The sequence below is a fragment of the Homalodisca vitripennis genome, chromosome 2 (genome assembly GCF_021130785.1).
Source record: "Homalodisca vitripennis isolate AUS2020 chromosome 2, UT_GWSS_2.1, whole genome shotgun sequence".
Lineage (NCBI taxonomy): Eukaryota > Metazoa > Arthropoda > Insecta > Hemiptera > Cicadellidae > Homalodisca > Homalodisca vitripennis.
In genome coordinates, this window is record NC_060208.1 from 7,919,499 (window position 1) to 7,939,783 (window position 20,285).

The window sequence follows — 20,285 nt, forward strand, 5'->3', positions numbered from 1 at the left end:
AAGACTATTGAATACAGTGTAGTATAACGAAACTAAAATTTCGTTCTACATCAAAGAGAATAATTAATAGCGTGTAGTATAGTATAGTAGTATAATATAATATAGTATTAATAAATGTCTTCATGTTTATTTATTTATATTTTGTTTGACACATACGGTTGCATTAACCATCTACATCCAGGGTATAACATGCATATGCAAAATGGTAGTGACAGAGAAGAAAACATACAAAGAGTAAACATCGCTGCTGTCACTGTCGGCTGAATCGCGATAAGTAGCTGTAAAGATGGGACTGATATGCAATCATTATAACATGAATAGTCTAGTTTTGTAACTAAACTGTGATAAGTACCTATAAAGAACGAAACAACTAAGCTATCATGTTCGTCAGCTATAAATTAGTTAACACGCAGTTGCACAAGCACTTGCAATGCGATCAATATAACAACAAACGATAACAAAAGTAAAGATACAGACAGAACAGTAAAAAATGCACTTAACCTATTACAATACAATACAGCAAAAGACAGCCGGTGACTATATTGTGTTAATAGGATCATCGACAAACGTAGAACAAAGAGCGCAGTACAAGAGCATAAGAAAGAAAAACAAAGAATACCAAACGACAATTTAGACCCAAACTTGTGTAGATAATAATAATATGGAAAATAACAATGACGAAAATAATAACAAGTGCTTCGAATTACTAACTTATTCGCCACTGCATGCACTAAACTTTATTCTCACGAAACCATTGACCAATGACCCATATGTGGTGGAAAGGGAGAACTATATGTCACCATCAACTCGAGACAGGAGTAGATTACCGACTCTTCTCTTGAAGGCCAGAACACTGGTATCACCGAAGAAATCGAGCTCTGAGTACACGTCGTTTCCCACTCTCATCATCCTTGGAAGAGGAGAGTGGTATAGGTAATTTGTACCACGATGTCTCTTGAAGGTCAAGGGTCCTTGTCTGACAAGAACTCGCATCTCGATCAGCCAGAGCAGCTTCCACTTGAAATTTCCACTCAATAGTCTGTACAAGAAGCAAACTAGGGAAGAATTACCGTTCAAATACTGGAAAATTATCTTTTCGCTGTTTACCTTTTTACATAGGCAATTCTCAACGTATTAATCATTAGATAGTATTTTGATTAGTATTGGAACCAAATCAATCATACACTTCCGGCGATAAGGATAAAACTCTCTTCGAGTAACGTTTTACATTCCAGAAGGTATAATCACATTATGCTTTCAACATCTACCAACTGCACTGGTGGTGATCAACGAAAAGCATTCCTGGAGGAAATATCAGACGAAAATGATATAAGTCTATTTTATGAATGATTAAAGCATTTTAGAATAATTATTTAAATGGCAAACAATGAAAAGGTCGTTCTTTCCTATTAAAAAGATAGTTTTATCCACAGTTACAAAAACATTATCTTATGTACTGTACGCAAAAATATGTCTATTAAGATTTTCGATATGACTCGTCAAAAATAACTTTTGAAATAGAATTGGTGGTCGACAATTCTAACATTAACCGAGAAAGACGTTGACTACTGGCAATTTAAAAAAAACAAATGATTTATTAACGAAAATCAAGTTTAACGGGAATTTCGTTAAATCAATTTCAACGGCTAAAGCCAATTCATGTAGGTTATACAAAACGTGGTGTATAGTGATAGTAACCATAAATAACTCTAACAGGTGGCAGCAGGAACGAAAATTTGTGAGAAGGATCGTTATAATTAAAATGGTAATATTAACAGATACCGGTACAACAATAACGATTAACACTAATAATTTATAGTAAAAGTAATAACATCAATATGAACTGAACAAACATGTAGAATAATATAGGAAAAGGAACTAATAGTTGGAAGGACCATCTAAGACACATCATGGCAGATCTAAGTACAGGTTCAGAGTGGTCAGAATGTGATTGATGAGAATTTGAAGAAGTCCAGGTCAGAGGCGTTTCCTGAGACTTCCGCACAGTTGAGTTCGCCAAGTATGTCGTGGAAACTGAGGATTAGGCAAATAAGGTAGAAAACCTCGTGCCGAAAGGAACTCTGAAGTCAATATGCTCTATGAGTGCATAGCAATCCAGCCTAATACTAGCTACTCGAAATAAACGCTTTTCAGTCTTCAAGCAATTATGATAAAAAGGCCAAAGACGAAGCAGTATTCCAGTTAAGAGCGAAGCGTAGCTTTAGTTATTTACATTATATAATTTACATTTATTTTAGTTATTGTTATTTACATTAATATTTATAACAACGTTAATCGTTGGATTTAATTGTAATAAGGGAATTAGAAAATGTAATAATGAAAAAATTAAATAAAAAAAAAAAAAAACACTCCAATAATATACGTTTTATTTCCGTGAGGTTTTTCTTGCTCAGGGACTCACCATCAGACCCACATATCTGAATAAAAGTGGTTTCAATAATAATATTAACAATTTTGTACTAAATAAAAACATATCTTATTAAAAACACGAGATAATATTCTATTACAGGAAAGTATGTCTATGTATATATAAAAAACAAAGTTAATATTTAGTTAGATCACATAAAGTAACGGTGATTTTTGAAAAGGCCCATGTTCGTTATTTACTAGATTACTTTGGTTCTTTTTTATACAAGTTCCAATAAGAAAAGAACTTCTAGAATTTAATGAAAAATATACTAATGTGTTGACTATTTTTCATCTGTATTTATGCTGTAATTGTTCTTGTTGGTATATGGAATAGCAAAATACTAATGGAATATTTCGTCTAAACGGCTTTGGTTGGGAATGTTCTAGTAAGTTCTTGCTCATATTACCCAGAAACCCCCATTTCCTGTTGGACGTCTTCCTCTTTCTTTGTCCGCATCGTCATCGCCATTTTGTTGAGTTCTCGTAACGGAAAGAAGACATTCCATTAAGAACCGCCGCCCGGAGTGGAACAGGAAAACATTACAAGAAACGAGACCTTCCGACGTTACTAAGACACACTCTAATATTTGGTAAGTGTGTTTTCTACTTAGAATAATTCAATTATAGTTTTGTTCATCACTTAATTTTCTACTATACATTTCACAATTTCATGAATCATCGATTATCTACGAGTAGGTCGCTGCTGAATAATCATGCACGTGCTGCATTTCATAGTTTAAAATTCTATTATTCAGACATCTATCTTTAATAAATTAATGCATTATTATTTTACCATCATTTTTAATGAGTTGAAATCACAAACTGTAAAGTAATTACAATTCTCGCACATTTCCTAACTGCATTGATAGGGTATAAGGAAGAAGTCCCTATTAGGTACAAGATATCCTTGACAACGGACAATCTTAAGGTTACATGATGTGAGCCATTGACAATGGTCTCCAAGTAGTTCTCTGTTCTGTTCACTTTTGACAAGAGCTTAGCAAATCCTGCATTGCATTTGATACTAATATAATCTTTACTTTCAGAGTTATGCCTAGGCTATGAGAATTTTCACAAAGGGTCATGTTCAGTATAATAAAGTAATGCTTCTCTCCTGTTACCACCATGTTACATCCACCATGAGGAGAACTAATGGACAATAGACTAAATATCACACTAGTGCTGCCTTAAAGAAGCAAACAAAAATATATATATATATATTAAAATGGCTGCAGGCAGTATGAGTGGCCACCAATAATCATGACTATCTAAAAAAATAGGCTACTGGTCAGTGTCAGACCAAAATGATGTAAAAGGTATTTCAAATAACAATATATTTCTACTGGTTATAAATTTGAAAAAAAACTTGTAAAATGTTAACAAATGAAACTATAACATTTACTTACCTTTTTTTATTCTCACAGATAGGCTAAACCTGGCGCGACTCCTTGTGAAACAAGGAACACATGTACATCATTGTTCTTGCTGCATTAGTCTGTAACCTAATACAACTTTACATTTGATTTTGAGCAATAATGTTGAGTTAGGTTTTAGGCTAGGCTTTTAAAATTGTTTTATAGTAAAGCTTTACTTTCTGTGTAAAGAAAATATAGGCTATTTGTTTCAGATTAGATAAAAAGTTTTTAACTTTGTTTAGCAACAGCCAATCGTTGATTTTTCTTGAGTAAAACACTATTTGATTTCTACATTTTATTCTAGTTTCCATCGCCTTACTACAAACAGGAGGATACTTTGGATTTAAAGGAGCAAGTTAATTTTCTTGTAATCATTTTAAAACATTGTGCAATTTGAATTACTATGAAAAAATGTCTTGCCATTATGACATTAATTTTTTAAATGGTTATGGTTTTGTTTTCTGTCTATTGAAAGGAAGCAATGTCGGGGCGAGGCGACAACTCTGTCCCTATCTACTAATTGTTAATCAATGCTATCATATTTTGTTACTGAAATATATATCACTTTTTATAAAACGTTATTCTTGAAAACTGAATAAAGATAAATGATGCATATGGAGTGATGTTGTTGAATTGCAACACCATGTGGACAGCATGTTGTTAATATAGTGTGACTGATCGATGATGCATATGGAGTGATGTTGTTGAATTGCAACATCATGTGGGCAGCATGTTGTTAACCCATTGCGGATCACTGACGAGCTCAGGTTGCAAAAGCGGTCTGCTTTTAAATTTCCCTCCAAATAGTTCTTTTAATGTCTGATAGATCGGGCGATCGTCTTCACTGTCAACTAAGAGTATTTAACAACGGTCTACGTTTAGAGTTTTAAAAAGTTTTATAAATATCCTACAGATCGCAGTTGTATGTCGAAGTTTAAAAATCATTCATATGAGTTTACTCTCTGCTTTTTAGCGCTTCTGATTGGGTGTTTTCTTCAGTTGTTATTATAATACTTTTGAGGTTAATGACACAACGAAAAGACGCAGACGTACATGTTGGCGGGTTTAGTCTAGACAATGGCCCGGATGTTGTAATCGCTTCGCCCGAGCCGCTTTATTTAGACTATGATTCAGACATCATCCCTGTCACCCCGGAACCTTGCTCGCGTGTTATCGTTCCTACATCACGGATACCCAGCAGGCCCATGTTCCATCTGAACAAATACCTTCACAGCCGAATTTTCTAGTGTACGATAGCGAGCGATACTGTGGTGCAACATTGCTGTTCGTGCAGCCGCTGACCGTAAATTAATTCGTGCCCGCGCGCCAAAACAATACGATCCGCAATGGGTTAATATAGTGTGACTGATCGATGATGCATTTGTGAGCCCCGTCTTAAAGATCCCCCAATGTTATCTCCACTAGTGTAGTGGAGTTTTATCTTGATTAGTTCTACTTTGTCACTCGTACACCCAGCAATACTTGATACAGGTCAAGTCAACCAACTGATCTTGGTCTAATTGCCCCTGTCACATGATCCGAATAGTCTTCAGATTAAAAAGGTTAAAACTGTGAAATGGAGGTTAGGTTTTGTTATCAGTCATATCCAAACCTTGACCGAATGAATATTGTTATCAGAGCAGCATTTGTTAGATAATGGCTAGTGGAAATCCCATTATTTCTCCAATTAAGTCATCTGAACAACTCGCACATATGATGGTCACTCAGACAATTTGAATTGTTGGAATCTTATGCTGTGTTGCTTCATAGTATATGATTGCAATCTAACGGTACACTTTGTGACTTGAACCATATAGCCTTTTGTATATTTAGTTTTGTAATTGATAATGTTCATTATGTTCGTATTCTTCGGATGGTCCTGGAAATTTATTAGTGATGTATTGATTCTGATAATATTACTGGATCTGATACCAAGGGAGTTAAGTTGAAAATATGCTTCAAAAGTAAAGATACTACAATAACTGAACAGATTACTGTATATATTTATTCACGGTAAACACCATTTTACGACAGATGCACAAGATGGTAATATATAAAGAAATCTTTGAAGCAAAAAATCGATTGATTACATTGAATGATTTGGGACGTGTTTTGAGGTTGGGAAAGGACTGGTCGGAAATGTCCCTTCTTCGGGAAAAGCCACTCCGCACTTCTAGCATAAAATTAAAATATCCTGAGAAATGTTACCTAAATTCAAGCTCATACATGAGTGCTCATAAATGTCAACTTAAACTTTCTACATTTAGGTATATTACGTATAGTGAAAATTTGAAATGACCCGTTATAACTTTATTAGTCCTATGTGTAAATAGACCCAGAAGATTTAGTTTCACTTTACTTGTAACTTAGTAATGTATTTCTAGTAACATGTTACTGGAATAATACCTCAACACGTTACTTTATTATAAATTAAAGATAAATAACAGTATTTCCCACATCTAGTGGCCAATAATCAAATACTAGACACATATGTGTAGTACTTAAAATACTTTGCAGGGTGCATATGCCTGACAGCATTTACACCATTCTAATCTATATTTACTTGATTTTAGTATGGCCTCTTATCGTTCGCAACCGAAAGTGAACCCACAGACCAGCTCCTGTGCTGATTGTTCAGTGCCAGGCGTTCAATTCTGTGGACATAAATGCTGTTTATAGGTGTATATTGGTATTGGTGCTGACATTCTTGTTGCATCATTTGACTTAACAGCTACATGTAATTTGCGGTTTTAACAGATTTCTAATAAAATGTTGCTTGTGAAATGGTACTTATAACCCAAGTCACTTCATTTTGATGAATTTGGACTGTGCTTCGTTGTAATCACTCGAGTGTGTATTTGGCCAGTATCAGACATGTGCGTCAATTATACTACATATATACAAGTATAATCACTCGAGTGTGTATTTGGCCAGTATCAGACATGTGCGTCAATTATCTATATATATAAAAATGAAACTTCGTGTGTATCAGCATCACTCACAAACGGCTGGACGGATTCGCCTAATTTTTTTTTTAATTTGTTCGTCTTGATCTGTAGAAGGTTATAGGATACTTTTTATCCCTTTCCCGATTCAGGATTCCGCCCCACTGGTTACAGAAATACCCGTAAGAAATGCATTGCAGCAAACATATGTTATTAAGTGAAAGAGTCTTTTCAAATTTTTAATCAGCTGTTTCTTTGTAAACATATATATAATGCGACAAAAAAATATATTTATATATAATTTAAACCTTTCCAGCGTTATTGGACGCGGATCCGCGGAGGGGGCCACTACAAGCTCAAAACGTTATTGCCGTGGATCCGCGTTTTTGCATTCTTTATTTTCTTACTGCTATGTTAGTTGAATATTTTGCTGCTAGATGGTTCTAGTAGTCATGCGACATACAGACGGGTTGCCCTGCCTCGAATTCTGTTACAATGGGAGTGGCAGTTGCTTCTAATTGGCCAAACACTGTCTAGCGGGCGTGGCTCCGCGCCTTTCACAAAGTCATTGACGGGAGCTCCCGTCAAGGCATCTAGCCAGTTGTTGTTAGTGAGAAGCGTCGGTACACGCATATGTATTTTCGGTTATCCGCTAATTTTCTGTTGTGTCTTATTCTTTTTAAAGTAAATTATTCATATTAAATACAGCAAGTTTCCAGTATTTATTTAGTGTTTTTTACGATTCGGTTAGTGAGTATTCGTGTGAATGGCGAATCCAGACGATTCGGATTTGAAGATTTGGTAAAGCAATTACTTGGTCAACGTCAAACCCAAACTTTTTAATATTTTACTACGGTCAAAAGGATGTTATCACAAAGCAAGAAACAATATTCAAGCCCTGCAAGGCTGTCCTACACAGGTTGCCGAGCGATAAGAAGGTTTCAAAGTCCACGCGATAAACGTGGCTTGCGGGAGACGCGCGGAATGTCAGTTGTGACAGCCCGCCACCAAATAAACACTCTTTGTCTACTTTTGTACTTTTTCTAATTTTATTTTCTGTTTTATTGCTAGTATACGGTTATCATATATCTATAAAACTGTGTTTCATTCCCATACTTACTGAATAAATTATAAAAATATTAGTGACAACTACACTGCTATTCTACGATATTTCCAAAAGTTAAAAATTATCCTAGGTAATCTAAAAAGGCCTAAACAAATTTTATTTAAATTACTCGTTATATTAACTCTATTACAGAAACGAAAATAAATTTAACTTTTACACATTGGAAATTTAAAAAAATTGTAACTTTATCAAAGATCAGGTCTAATTTTTCATGACGCTTAAAGGGTTAATTACTACACTTTATAGTTTTAAAGCATAGAGTAAGCTTAAGAGAAACGACAAATTTTGTTTTTAAACTGTTTCTGCAATCACTGTTAAACATAGACTTTACATTTACTATCCAGATAATACAATTTCAAATTTGACGTAAAAATTCACCTTTTAACTGCAATATTTATTTAATATAAAACCATGCTCATGCTTGATCAGAAGAGCAATGCAGATAATCATAATTACTATCTTTTGGCTACAAATATAAAGAATGTTATAAAATCAACCTTAGTTGTTTTTTTTTGACAGAAGTATCAGGTGGTACTACCTTCATAATGCGCCCAAGAAGCTCATGAAGGAACGACTATCAATTATCTCAGCAATGTTTAGAATGTGATAGAAAAATGAATAAGTGAATATAGTGTACTGTTTTCAACGGGAAATTGCGTGCGAAGCCGCGGGAAACTTATTGAAATGCGCAGCGAAGCGCACCGGGTCCGCTAGTACTACATATATACAAGTATTGGTGCTAGATACTACTATTATCCAGATATGTATTGTACGCAGATGTGATTTTTACAATGCCACAACTGAACAGAAATTGAAACTAAAATCTGTTAGATGTCAATAGTCAATAGTTCAGTAAAAACTTTGGTTCTTAACCTGGCCTACAATACGTTTCATGCAAGCTCATATCTTATTTGATCACTAAATATTTTGTGTACACTTTTTGACGCACTGGACAACAGCCTAAAAGGTGCTTTACAAATATTTTATTTTTAATGATCACGCTTAAAATATGAGTGAAAGCTGGCTTTGTTTAATGTTCTACATTAATAATGATTTGAAAACGCTTGATGATGAAGACGTTATTAGATAGGAATTGCCGACTGACAAAACTGATGTTAAATTTGCTTCTGAAAGTGTTTTCAAAGAAGTTTATGAGGTAAATTTTAAATCCTTGAGTGAACGACAGTAAAATCTCCTTTGTGAATTCTAATGTCATTAACATTAAACCTATTTAAATAGTAAATAGGCCTATTTTTTTAGTGAAACAAGTTTGTATCCATTGTATTAGTATTTTACAACTTACAAATGTCACAATTATGTGTGAGTGTGGAGGAATAGTTTTGTTACATTTGTCAATGTAACCCACAGACCAGCTCCTGTACTGATATGTTCAGTTGCAGGCGTTCAATTCTGTGGACATTAACGCTGTTTCTATTGATGTTGTATCATTCTTGTTACATCATTCGACTTAACAGCTACAGTACACATTAAATTTGTATCTCAAAAGATTTTTTATAATTTTTAAGTGAGAATTTGTCTTTAAATTACAGTCTAAAATATACCTAATATAGAAAATACGGTACTTTGGGATTATACCGACCACACCAGTATGAAGAACACAAAAATATAAATTTATAGAAACAAACATGATAGAACGACAAAACAACTGTTTAATTACAAAATTACAAACATTTCCAGGTATTGTGATCGGTATTGTTGTCGCTGTTATCTTATCTTTCTCGAGAATCCCGATTAGGGCAGGGCGCGGCATCACATGATTTGCACGGTACATAATTGCCTTTCCATTACAATTCAATTTATATTTCTGATCAGCCCCTCTAGAATTTGATATTTTACTGATAGGTACTATCTCGGGATGTTTTTCTTTCGCCGACATCAGCGCGCTCGCATTTTGGGTGGCGGAGTGTGATCAAGAATAAAAACAAGTTTTGAGTGTTTTTTCAATAAAGAGTTTAGTTTTAGTTTGGTAATGTTTGTTTTTGTTGAATTTTGTGTTTGGAGAAATGTAGAGGTAAAACACGGTTTTATAACAAAGCGACGCACCAGCTGAACGGGCGGCGAGACTCTGCAATCACGTTATCTACTAGACCGCTCGACTTTGACCTCTGTCTGAGGGTGGGGAGGGGTTTGCGATAAGACAATTCTTGTTTTATATTGACGAAATATTGTTCTACGCTAATCTAGTAATCAGTAGAAGCAAAATGTCAAATAACGATTCATGTCTGGGTGTGGTCGGTATAATCCCAAAGTACCGAAAATACTGCATTGTACATTTCAAATAAAAATGTTCTTTGTGTTTTGTCGTCTCCATTAGCCATTTTATATTCAAGTTGTGTTTGTGAGTGTGACAATAAACTTCTATAACTGTGTTTTATCTATGGACAATATGTGTAGTGTTGCTCTATCAATGAAACCCACAGACCAGCTCCTGTACTGATGGTTCAGTTCCAGGCGTTCAATTCTGTGGACATTAACGCTGTTTCTATTGATGCTGTAACATTCTTGTTACATCATTCGACTTAACAGCTACACATATTTTAAGGTTTTAACCAATTTCTAATAACTTTCGGAGCTACCTTGTGCTGATGACTGGAGGCATTAGTATTAGCCCATTCAACTTCTAGTGTCTTTAGCAATATTAAAAACATCAGGTTTTTTTTACAAGTTCTCTAGGCCCTTTTTAAAAAGCGTTTCGGTCTTTTTCGAATGCAAGCTCAGTTGTTTTGTCATTAAGCTGTTAAGTTGCTACTACACTCTTTAACGGCCAACTAAGGAACTTTCATGAAAATAAATGGTGAAGTTTTACCTAGGTGTTAGAAACGTAACATTAGTTTTTTTTTTTTTTTTTTCAGTTGCTTTTTTTGTAATTTTACTGCGAGTTTGTTTTATTGTGTGTATGGCAGGAATTAGTTGTAATGATTTGACGTTGTCAATTTTAGATTTGTAGATACTTGTCAGTTAGGCATCAGCATTATAAAGTTTCATAGAATGATTGCGATCACAATGTGAACTCAATTTTTAGCTACGACCTGATGTGACAAACCAGGATATACGTGCGGCAAATAAATTCAGCAGTAACCTATAACAGTACTGCATTGAAACGCTGGTTAATAGTTATTGCTCATATGTTTCAAATATTAACACGGTAGGTGTTATAGGTTCTAGTAAAAGAAGTGTTGCGACCATGTATCTTACAATAAAATGTTTATATGATTAAATGATTAGAAAACACTTAATGATGAATACGTTACGATAGGAATTGCCGACTGATACCACTGATGTCAAAAATTAGTTCTGAGAGTGTTTTCATACTGAAGTACATTTATAGCCCCAAATAAAAATATTCTAATTATTAACATTTTTAGATGTCCAGTATATAGGTGTGCCAAACGCTGATTGTAGCAATTTAATTTTAAATTGTAATTGGATATTAGGTCTACGTAATTTGCGGTCTAAATTGTGTTGTTGCTAACTTACAAACTACGAATTTCTGAAAATTGCATAAAATTTGGGGTCAAATGTAAAAAAATTTCTTTATTATACAGTGTTGCAGAATTGAGGCGGAATAACTAAAAATTTTACCTCAGATGGTTCGGTTGCTGTGGGAGTCTGCACTGTAGTTAACTTCTAGCATTCTTAAGTAGATGTAGCCCTTTATCACAGGACATATTGTTATTTTTAAGCATTTGTAATTATTTACTTATTGCGTTGTGGTCTAATAAGGGTTCATTTTTATAAACAAATATATTTTTAAAAATCTTCTAAAAATACAGTAAAACTTAATCATATAGTAGTCAGTCAGCTCTATGCACATTTGATGACACTAACTAGCTGACAACTCAGGTCAAGATGAGGAAAGTACTTGGATTGTTGAACAGGTTTGTTCAGTTGTCAAAGTTTTATCTGTTTCCATATATCTCCCAAATAGGAATATCTCTTGTAGTTTAGCTAAAATACTCGGAACACATCTAGAATTATGATTAGACATCAGCACATAGCTTAAATTCTTACCAGGCTAGAATATGTGCAAATTGTATATGCAAGTATTCAACCTTAATCAACTTGTGCCAAATGGCTTAGGCTATTAGTGCAGTGGATTAAACTTTAGGACAGTCTGAAGATATAAATAATAATTGGCTCTTGTCTTCACGCATGTGTTGGACATGTGTTTCACTTGGCTCCATTTCCTAAAATAAATTTTATCTGTCAGTGACACCATTGGCTGGTTAAAATTACAGCTAACTTCTGCAATAGGTTTTACTAGAAGGATAGTTTGTTTTAAAAAAAAACCAGCAATGTGTTTGTGTGGTCTTTGTTTTTAAAATGATATTTAAATTCTTAATGGTCACCTATTTGAAATATAAAACAATAAAAAAAATTATTTTTGTGATGGTGATTTTATTTATTTAGCCAGTTGAATTATTGCTTCAAAGTATTTTGCATAGTAGTTATTATTAGTTAAGAAAACAATATATTGCATTAATGTCTTTTTATATTGTCTGTGAGTGGATCAGTGACAGTAATCAAAGTAAACTAAAATCACATGTTATGATGATTCTTTACTAGAAATAACTCTTAAATAAATTGACTCTAAATTTGTCTCAAGGTAAAGTTGGTGACGTTCTTGGGATAAATTTGTAGTATTTTATTTAATTTGTTGAATGCCGTTTGAATTAAAAATCACATGCATTAGTACATATTTTCTTAGTTTTGTCCACCAACTGAGCAAACGGCATGATCAGTCTACAGTGATGATGTGCAGGCTCCCTCTTCTGAGGAACCCGTTACTTCAGGATGCGGAAAACTCCTGCCTAACTGAGTAGACATATTTAACCCTTTCAATGCTAAGTTTTGTTCCTTTGGATGATGGGTTACTGTCAAACTCGAGATTTGCTACAAAAATCTGGGGAGCCGGGATGGTTGCTGCTTTAATAATAAGAATTGGCCTTGTAGAAATCGTGTTTTGTATCCCTGAAGATGATGAAATAAAAGTTTCGTGATTTTTATTTCGGATTTTATGCATCATTCTTTAATAATATGCATGAAAGTTTCAATAATGTAATAAAGATGTATTTGATTTTATTTGGTAGTCTTTTATCCAGGTCTAATTTCTGTGTATTTTAACTAAATTTTTTGTTCATTGTAATAACTAATGAATTTGCATACATTTCTTAAAGGTTTTACCTACTTGATATGGGTATTTTAATAGTAATTCTAAAATACCCATTATTTTGAACATGAAGTACTTACCTTGATTCACATTTACCTGGTTATATGTTATATGCCTAGACATGGCAATGAAAGAAAAGTGACTATTGTGAGACAGATCAGTACTGTATAGGTTACGTCTACAGTGATGATGTGCAGGCTCCCTCTTCTGAGGAACCCGTTACTTCAGGATGCGGAAAACTCCTGCCTAACTGAGTAGACATACTTCATTGTTTTAGCGCTGCAAAACAATGAATTTTGAAGCTTGTTCTGTGCTAAAGTTTTTTGCAATTGCTGTTAGTTGTTCCATATTGTATTGTTATTTATCAGTTCTATTACATGAAGGTTTTCCTAAATACCTTGCAAGTTGGACAGAACTGTTCAGTACTGGTTTTTTGTGGTACATTGGATCTTTATTACAACCTGAAAATAGGGTAGAGTTCAATCTTCAAAATGTAGAGTTATACTTTTTTGTATAACAATAATGGCAAATGTCAGAAATTCTAGGTATTGTTAATTAGCACGACAGATTAGAAAGAACATATGGCTATTTATGATATAAATTCGATATTGGAGTATTAGAGTGGCTAAACCAATTTGTTATCTCCCCATCATATATCTTCTAAACTGTGCTACTATTAATAATAAATATAAAGTTGAAATTTAAGTTTTGTAATTAGTTTATCAAAGATCTCATTGAATAGGCTAACTTGCGGTTTGTTGAGACTAAACATTATACCAAATCCAATAGAAGGTCGTGCTCACCATGAAATATGACGTTGCCTATGTAAGATCGTTAGATCTGTGACATTTGTTTAAGGCTTGCTTTTAATTTGCTTTTATTTTCTTTACAAATTATGAAAAGTGGGGTATGAAGGAATCGTGTTTCTTGCGTGTAATTCTTAACCAAATTTCTTAGTTCAGTAATAGAACAAGAAACTTGCTTTTTGCATTCCGAACATTTGATAATGCATTTTCCTGTTCCTGCAATTTCACTTTGCAAATATAGCAATATATGAAAAGGGGATTGACACTTGATTACTTGATTTACAATCATAATATAAGATAAAATTGTGGTATGGATTTACAGTGTTCAACTAGTAAAATTAAACGAACTTACGAATTGTCATTTTGCATTGATGTTTCCATCAACTCAGCTAATGGAACTGAGAAAATTACAATTGACCTTTGTTTTATTTATGAGGCCTTGAGAAATCATTGGTCTGCATGGTCAATAATGAGGTGTGATGTTCGTATGCCTATTTCAATTATGACAACCCCGTGACTTGTTTAATATTTAACACACACACACATATGATGCAGATATTAATCTTGTAGGTGTTTATAGTTTTCACATGGGGCTCAAATATTCCCTAGGTTCATACTTGGTTAAGATAATATAGTGTAATGAGGCCAAGTTTTGTAACCTCAGTAGGAGGTTGGGTATTTATTTACAATAGCGTGACCATGGAAAATGGACTTTTTTCATGGGTTGGGCATCTATAGCCAAGTATTATTATCACAGGTGCATATAAACTGGGGGGAAAGTGTATTATTGTATTATATTGATGCCTTTCGGGCATTATTGCGTTAAGGAGCAGGGGCATCACATGATCTAGGATTCGACTTTTGCAAGCTCGAGTTTTTTTTTTTTTTCTCTAAAAGAGCAAGCAGTGCGCAGCGGGCAGGCATCGTTGACAGGATTAACGTACTAGTCAGCATCATTTCAGTAACTTATCACTTACCTTAATGAACATCCAACACAAAGGTGTGCCATTATCACTACTGAACTAGGAGGTTAAGAATAGACACGGAGGAACAAAATAGTTCAAAATGGCGTCCCTTCTTTATTTGAGAGATCCGCGGAGTAATACCAAACTGTCAAATATTGATAGTGTTGCCAGAGGTACTGTCAAAAACAGTTTTCAGAGGATTTCGAAAAATCGTAACTCCTTTGATTTTCGTTGCAGATGAATGTTTTCTTCACTATTGTTTTCAGGGGAAAAAATGAACATACCTTTCCATGGTCACGTTATTGTAAATTGATACCGGAGGTTGTTTAGCTTACATTATTTAGATTCGCTAATGTTTAAAAAATACTAACATTAAGTTGCAGTTGAGTAAAATGTCCTTGTTATCAAAGTTGATATTTTAAATTATGATAATAATTCATAGAATTTTAATAGTTTTTGTCTCATTGCAGAATTCAACCTAATCGAAAACAAAAATGGCAAAAGCACCAGCAATCGGTATTGATTTGGGGACCACCTACTCGTGTGTGGGAGTGTTCCAACACGGCAAGGTGGAAATCATCGCCAACGATCAGGGCAACCGAACAACACCCAGCTACGTAGCCTTCACTGACACCGAACGGCTTATTGGTGATGCCGCCAAGAACCAGGTCGCCATGAACCCCAACAACACTATCTTTGGTGAGTTACGTGTTGTCTTAGTAGCCTACTAGGGATTCTGTATTACGATTTCTTGAAAATGTTATAAAGTGCCGTATTATTTGAAAATATAATGTACTTAAAGCTTTCCAATACAATAATAATTGTCAAGTTTCATTGATATCATTTTTATTACATGACAAATTGTATAGATTGTTTCGTTCAACAATTCATTTGGTTTATTTGGAGCAAGCTCTAAATGTGTTAACAAGGTCTATATGTTAATCCTCACCGTTACGATAAAGTAATAATAAAGAACGGAAATAAAATACAATTTATAAAAATTTACATTTTTCCACAAAAATGTTTTAACCCTTCCCGCGCTACGGCAATTTGGGACGCACCATACCCAAACGCTACATATACCTTAACATTTTTTTTTTTTTAATATAAAGTCAACGCTAATGTTGTTTTTTTAGTTTGTTACCATATAAAAAGACTTTTGGGAACGAAAAAAGTATAATTTTTTTTAATAAGTTTATTTAAATTATAAAACTATATAAATACACAAAATTTAACGAAATGTTGAACGAAATTTTACTATCGTGTATAATATCATATTATAGTATATTATATGTATAGTATGTATATTATAGTTAAAAATAAAACTATAATGGATATAAAAAGATCTAAAATTAGCCATCACGGTGTTCAAGATAAAAACATGTGGTACGTCTAAATCCTTAGCCGGGCGGTGCATGTCTCGCACACGTAAATGGTCTCCTTGCGTAAACCGTTGCGTGTACACACAACACATCTTCCCAATATTTCAAAAACCAATTTGACAATGTACGCACGACAGTTCCACTCGCAGTCCGCGAACGAACTAAACCGGCGAATTAGTTTGTCAGTAGCGCTAGGGTCTGGCAAAACAGGCAGTGGCATGTGTAGTGCGCCGCCATTTCGCAGCTTGGAGAAAAACCGGGAGGCGGGGAAAACTATCACTGTGTTTTTCTATTGAGGCATTTATGCTCCAGCAGTTGCTGCACTCCACCAGCAAAACTGGGAACTACTTACTCCCAATAATAACCTCAGTGTTTAAAAGCGAATATTTTTGTCAACAGCGTTTTTAGTAAAGTAAATATTGGCGGTTATATTTGTCAACAGCGCGTGAAGGGTTAAAACATGTTTACTAAATTGTAATTGGATATTTTTATTTGAGTCAAACTAAATTATTTTTTGCAATTATGTACTATATGAAAAATGTCTAATAACATACAGCCTTCTATTTCGCTTTTAGTCTACGGTTGTTGACTCTTGCAGGATGTTAGATTGCAACTGTTTGTTCAAATTTCTGTAATTGAATTTAATGCTGTTTTTCAGATGCCAAGAGACTGATCGGACGTAAGTTCGAAGATGCTACCGTCCAAGCCGACATGAAACACTGGCCCTTCGAGGTGATCAGTGACGGTGGCAAGCCCAAGATCAGGGTCGCATACAAGGGCGAGGCTAAGACATTCTACCCTGAGGAGGTGAGTGTCACATGTGGTCTTATGCTTATGTGCAAACAATTATAACTTTGTAATAGAAAATAAGGTTAAATAGCTACAAGGAAGGGGAGTAACTCTATTTTCTCAACAATTGAACAATAAGTGTACTAAAAGAAATGTTTTCCATACAATTGTTCATATTTTAGGAAAGAGATAATATTTTATGGAGATAATACGTAACTGTAATTAACCAACAGATCAGATATATTCTTAAAACTTCTCTGTGCAGTTTAAAATAGAGATTGTGGGACCTCGGTAGAAAACTCAATTCATTTGAACACTTCAAAAGATAACTACACTCCATTCATCTTCATAATTTTATTTACTTCAATTTTTTTAGTTTTATTATAGAATTAAATACGTAGCTTATTACGTGTCTGTAGAATTACAAATTACAGAACAAAAACTTAATCAAATGTATAGCAATGGAATCTAAATTATATTGGGTCTATACAATCTACAAGCCTAAAGCAGGTTTTCTAACACTATAATTGTTTTCAGGTATTGTGCTAATTAGATTATCTTAATTAATTCAGATTTTTGTGTTTGTTTTTATTAATTTCAAGTGTATTTCATCTAAGTACTCATCATTTTTGTTATAATTTGTATTCAATTACTTAAGGTTCAGACTTTTATGTAAGTATTCTAAGAAAAGTAAATGCTGTAAATATGCAAACTGTAAATGATGAATTATTAACTATATAGTTTATTGCAGGTTTCATCCATGGTGCTGACCAAGATGAAGGAAACAGCAGAAGCTTACTTAGGAAAGACTGTAACCAATGCCGTGATCACAGTTCCCGCCTACTTCAACGACTCCCAGCGACAAGCCACAAAGGACTCTGGAGCCATCGCTGGGCTCAACGTCCTCCGTATCATCAACGAGCCCACTGCCGCCGCCATTGCCTACGGCCTGGATAAGAAGGTAAGCTGTCAAATTTTTAAACTAATTCAAAACTTGTTCAGTTGCTATTGATAAATGTTACGTCATGATTAAAGTGACGAGAAGAATCATTTTCATTCGTTAGGCACAGTTTTCCATTTTCTTTGACAATTTCTTTAAAATAGAGCTCAGTTTGTATTAGCTCCACTTTATGATCAAAAAAATAAGTGATAACAGTTTCTAATCAAGAAAATAAGAGATAACAATTTCTAATCAAGAAAATAAAAATTCAATTAACTTTTTTCTTGTTCCAGGGGTCAGGTGAGCGCAATGTCCTAATCTTCGATTTGGGAGGTGGAACTTTCGACGTATCCATCCTGACCATCGAGGATGGTATCTTCGAGGTGAAGTCAACAGCTGGTGACACTCACTTGGGTGGAGAGGACTTTGACAACAGGATGGTCAACCACTTCGTCCAGGAGTTCAAGAGGAAGTACAAGAAGGACCTAACACAAAACAAGAGGGCGCTCCGTCGTCTGAGGACTGCCTGTGAACGAGCAAAGCGAACCCTGTCCTCATCCACACAAGCCAGTATTGAGATCGACTCACTCTATGAGGGAATTGATTTCTACACATCCATCACCCGAGCCCGATTCGAAGAGTTGAATGCAGACCTTTTCCGAAGCACTATGGAACCCGTGGAGAAGTCCCTTCGAGATGCCAAGATGGACAAGGGGCAGATCCATGACATTGTACTCGTTGGTGGCTCTACTCGAATCCCCAAAGTGCAGAAACTGCTACAGGACTTCTTTAACGGGAAGGAACTCAACAAGTCCATCAACCCTGACGAGGCTGTGGCGTATGGTGCAGCCGTCCAGGCAGCCATTCTGCATGGAGATAAGTCCGAGGAAGTACAGGACTTGCTTCTGCTCGATGTAACACCTCTGTCTCTTGGTATCGAGACAGCCGGAGGAGTGATGACCGTTCTGATCAAGAGGAACACAACTATCCCCACGAAGCAGACACAGACATTCACCACTTACTCCGACAATCAGCCAGGAGTCTTGATTCAGGTGTATGAGGGTGAGAGAGCCATGACCAAAGACAACAACCTTCTGGGCAAATTCGAACTTACCGGTATCCCACCTGCACCTCGTGGCGTACCACAGATCGAGGTCACCTTCGATATCGATGCTAACGGTATCTTGAACGTCACCGCCGTGGAGAAGTCCACTGGCAAAGAGAACAAGATCACAATTACCAACGATAAGGGACGTCTGAGCAAGGAGGACATCGAGAGGATGGTGAACGATGCCGAGAAGTACAAGGCAGAAGATGAAAAGCAGAAGGCGGTTATTGCTGCCAAGAACGCCCTTGAATCCTACTGCTTCAACATGAAGAGCACCATGGAGGATGAGAAGTTAAAGGACAAGATCTCAGCAACTGATAAGACCACCATCATGGACAAGTGCAACGAGGTGATCCGCTGGCTCGACGCCAACCAGCTGGCCGAGAAGGAGGAATACGAGCACAAGCAGAAGGAACTGGAGAGTATCTGCAACCCGATCATCACCAAGTTGTACCAGAGCGCAGGAGGTGCACCAGGCGGAATGCCGGGTGGTATGCCAGGTGGCATGCCTGGTGCCGGTGGTGCAGGAGCAGCCCCGGGCGGCGGTGCCGGTCCTACCATCGAAGAAGTCGACTAATAAGTTCAGACTTTAAAAAAAAGCATTTACCATTTGAAAGCTCTTCAATTCCAAAGCGTAATGAAACTAATCAAATTGCTTCTGATGCATTCGTTTTAAAAATAATGTTCCTCATTTATTTCAAGTAGCGTATTATTATACCTGTGTAAAAGTTGAACTTCAAGTTTTAACATTTATTTTTATTGTATGCATGTAAGAAACATTTTACATCTTTATGAAAATAATTCAACACAAATGAAATTTTTTTTATTTCTATACAGTATAGTTTCAGAGTATGTATATTAGCATCATGTTGATAACTCTTGTTCCAAATAAAGTTTCATTTTGTAAGGGCTATTTGTCTACTATAATACCCTTTGTTCCCTTCATGGCTGGGCTTAACCCAATTACTCAACTATCAGCTTTTATTTGAAAACAGCCATTATGGAGCCTAATCTTATCAGTGGATCTTTATCTGACAAGATTGTCTGCTTCAGTCAAGAGGAATTTGCCAAGTAATAAGTTGTAACTAAACTTCAACATAGTGTGCAAAGCAGTTTGCCTACTCTTCGTAACAGTCACTTTATCAATGTATGAAATTATAATTACCAAGAAAAATAACAATTACTGTT

At 35.2% G+C, this 20,285-nt stretch overlaps 1 protein-coding gene across 1 annotated transcript; it reads left to right on the forward strand.

Moving 5' to 3' along the window:
* The first annotated feature begins 2,860 nt into the window (after nt 1–2,860).
* Nucleotides 2,861–20,008, forward strand: LOC124353500 (heat shock 70 kDa protein cognate 4). Its single transcript, XM_046803363.1, has 5 exons — nt 2,861–3,020; nt 15,349–15,577; nt 16,919–17,067; nt 17,801–18,010; nt 18,283–20,008. Exons 2-5 carry the CDS (start codon nt 15,373–15,375, stop codon nt 19,672–19,674), a joined length of 1,956 nt encoding a protein of 651 aa, XP_046659319.1. The 5' UTR covers nt 2,861–3,020; nt 15,349–15,372; the 3' UTR covers nt 19,675–20,008.
* The last annotated feature ends 277 nt before the right edge of the window (nt 20,009–20,285 follow it).

Bases quoted from the DNA above. Each gene is read 5' to 3' on its own strand.
- LOC124353500 (XM_046803363.1), top strand. From the start codon at position 15,373: ATGGCAAAAGCACCAGCAATCGGTATTGATTTGGGGACCACCTACTCG. The intron at 15,578-16,918 runs GTGAGTTACGTG...GCTGTTTTTCAG, and splicing joins CCCCAACAACACTATCTTTG to ATGCCAAGAGACTGATCGGA. The intron at 18,011-18,282 runs GTAAGCTGTCAA...TTCTTGTTCCAG, and splicing joins CCTACGGCCTGGATAAGAAG to GGGTCAGGTGAGCGCAATGT.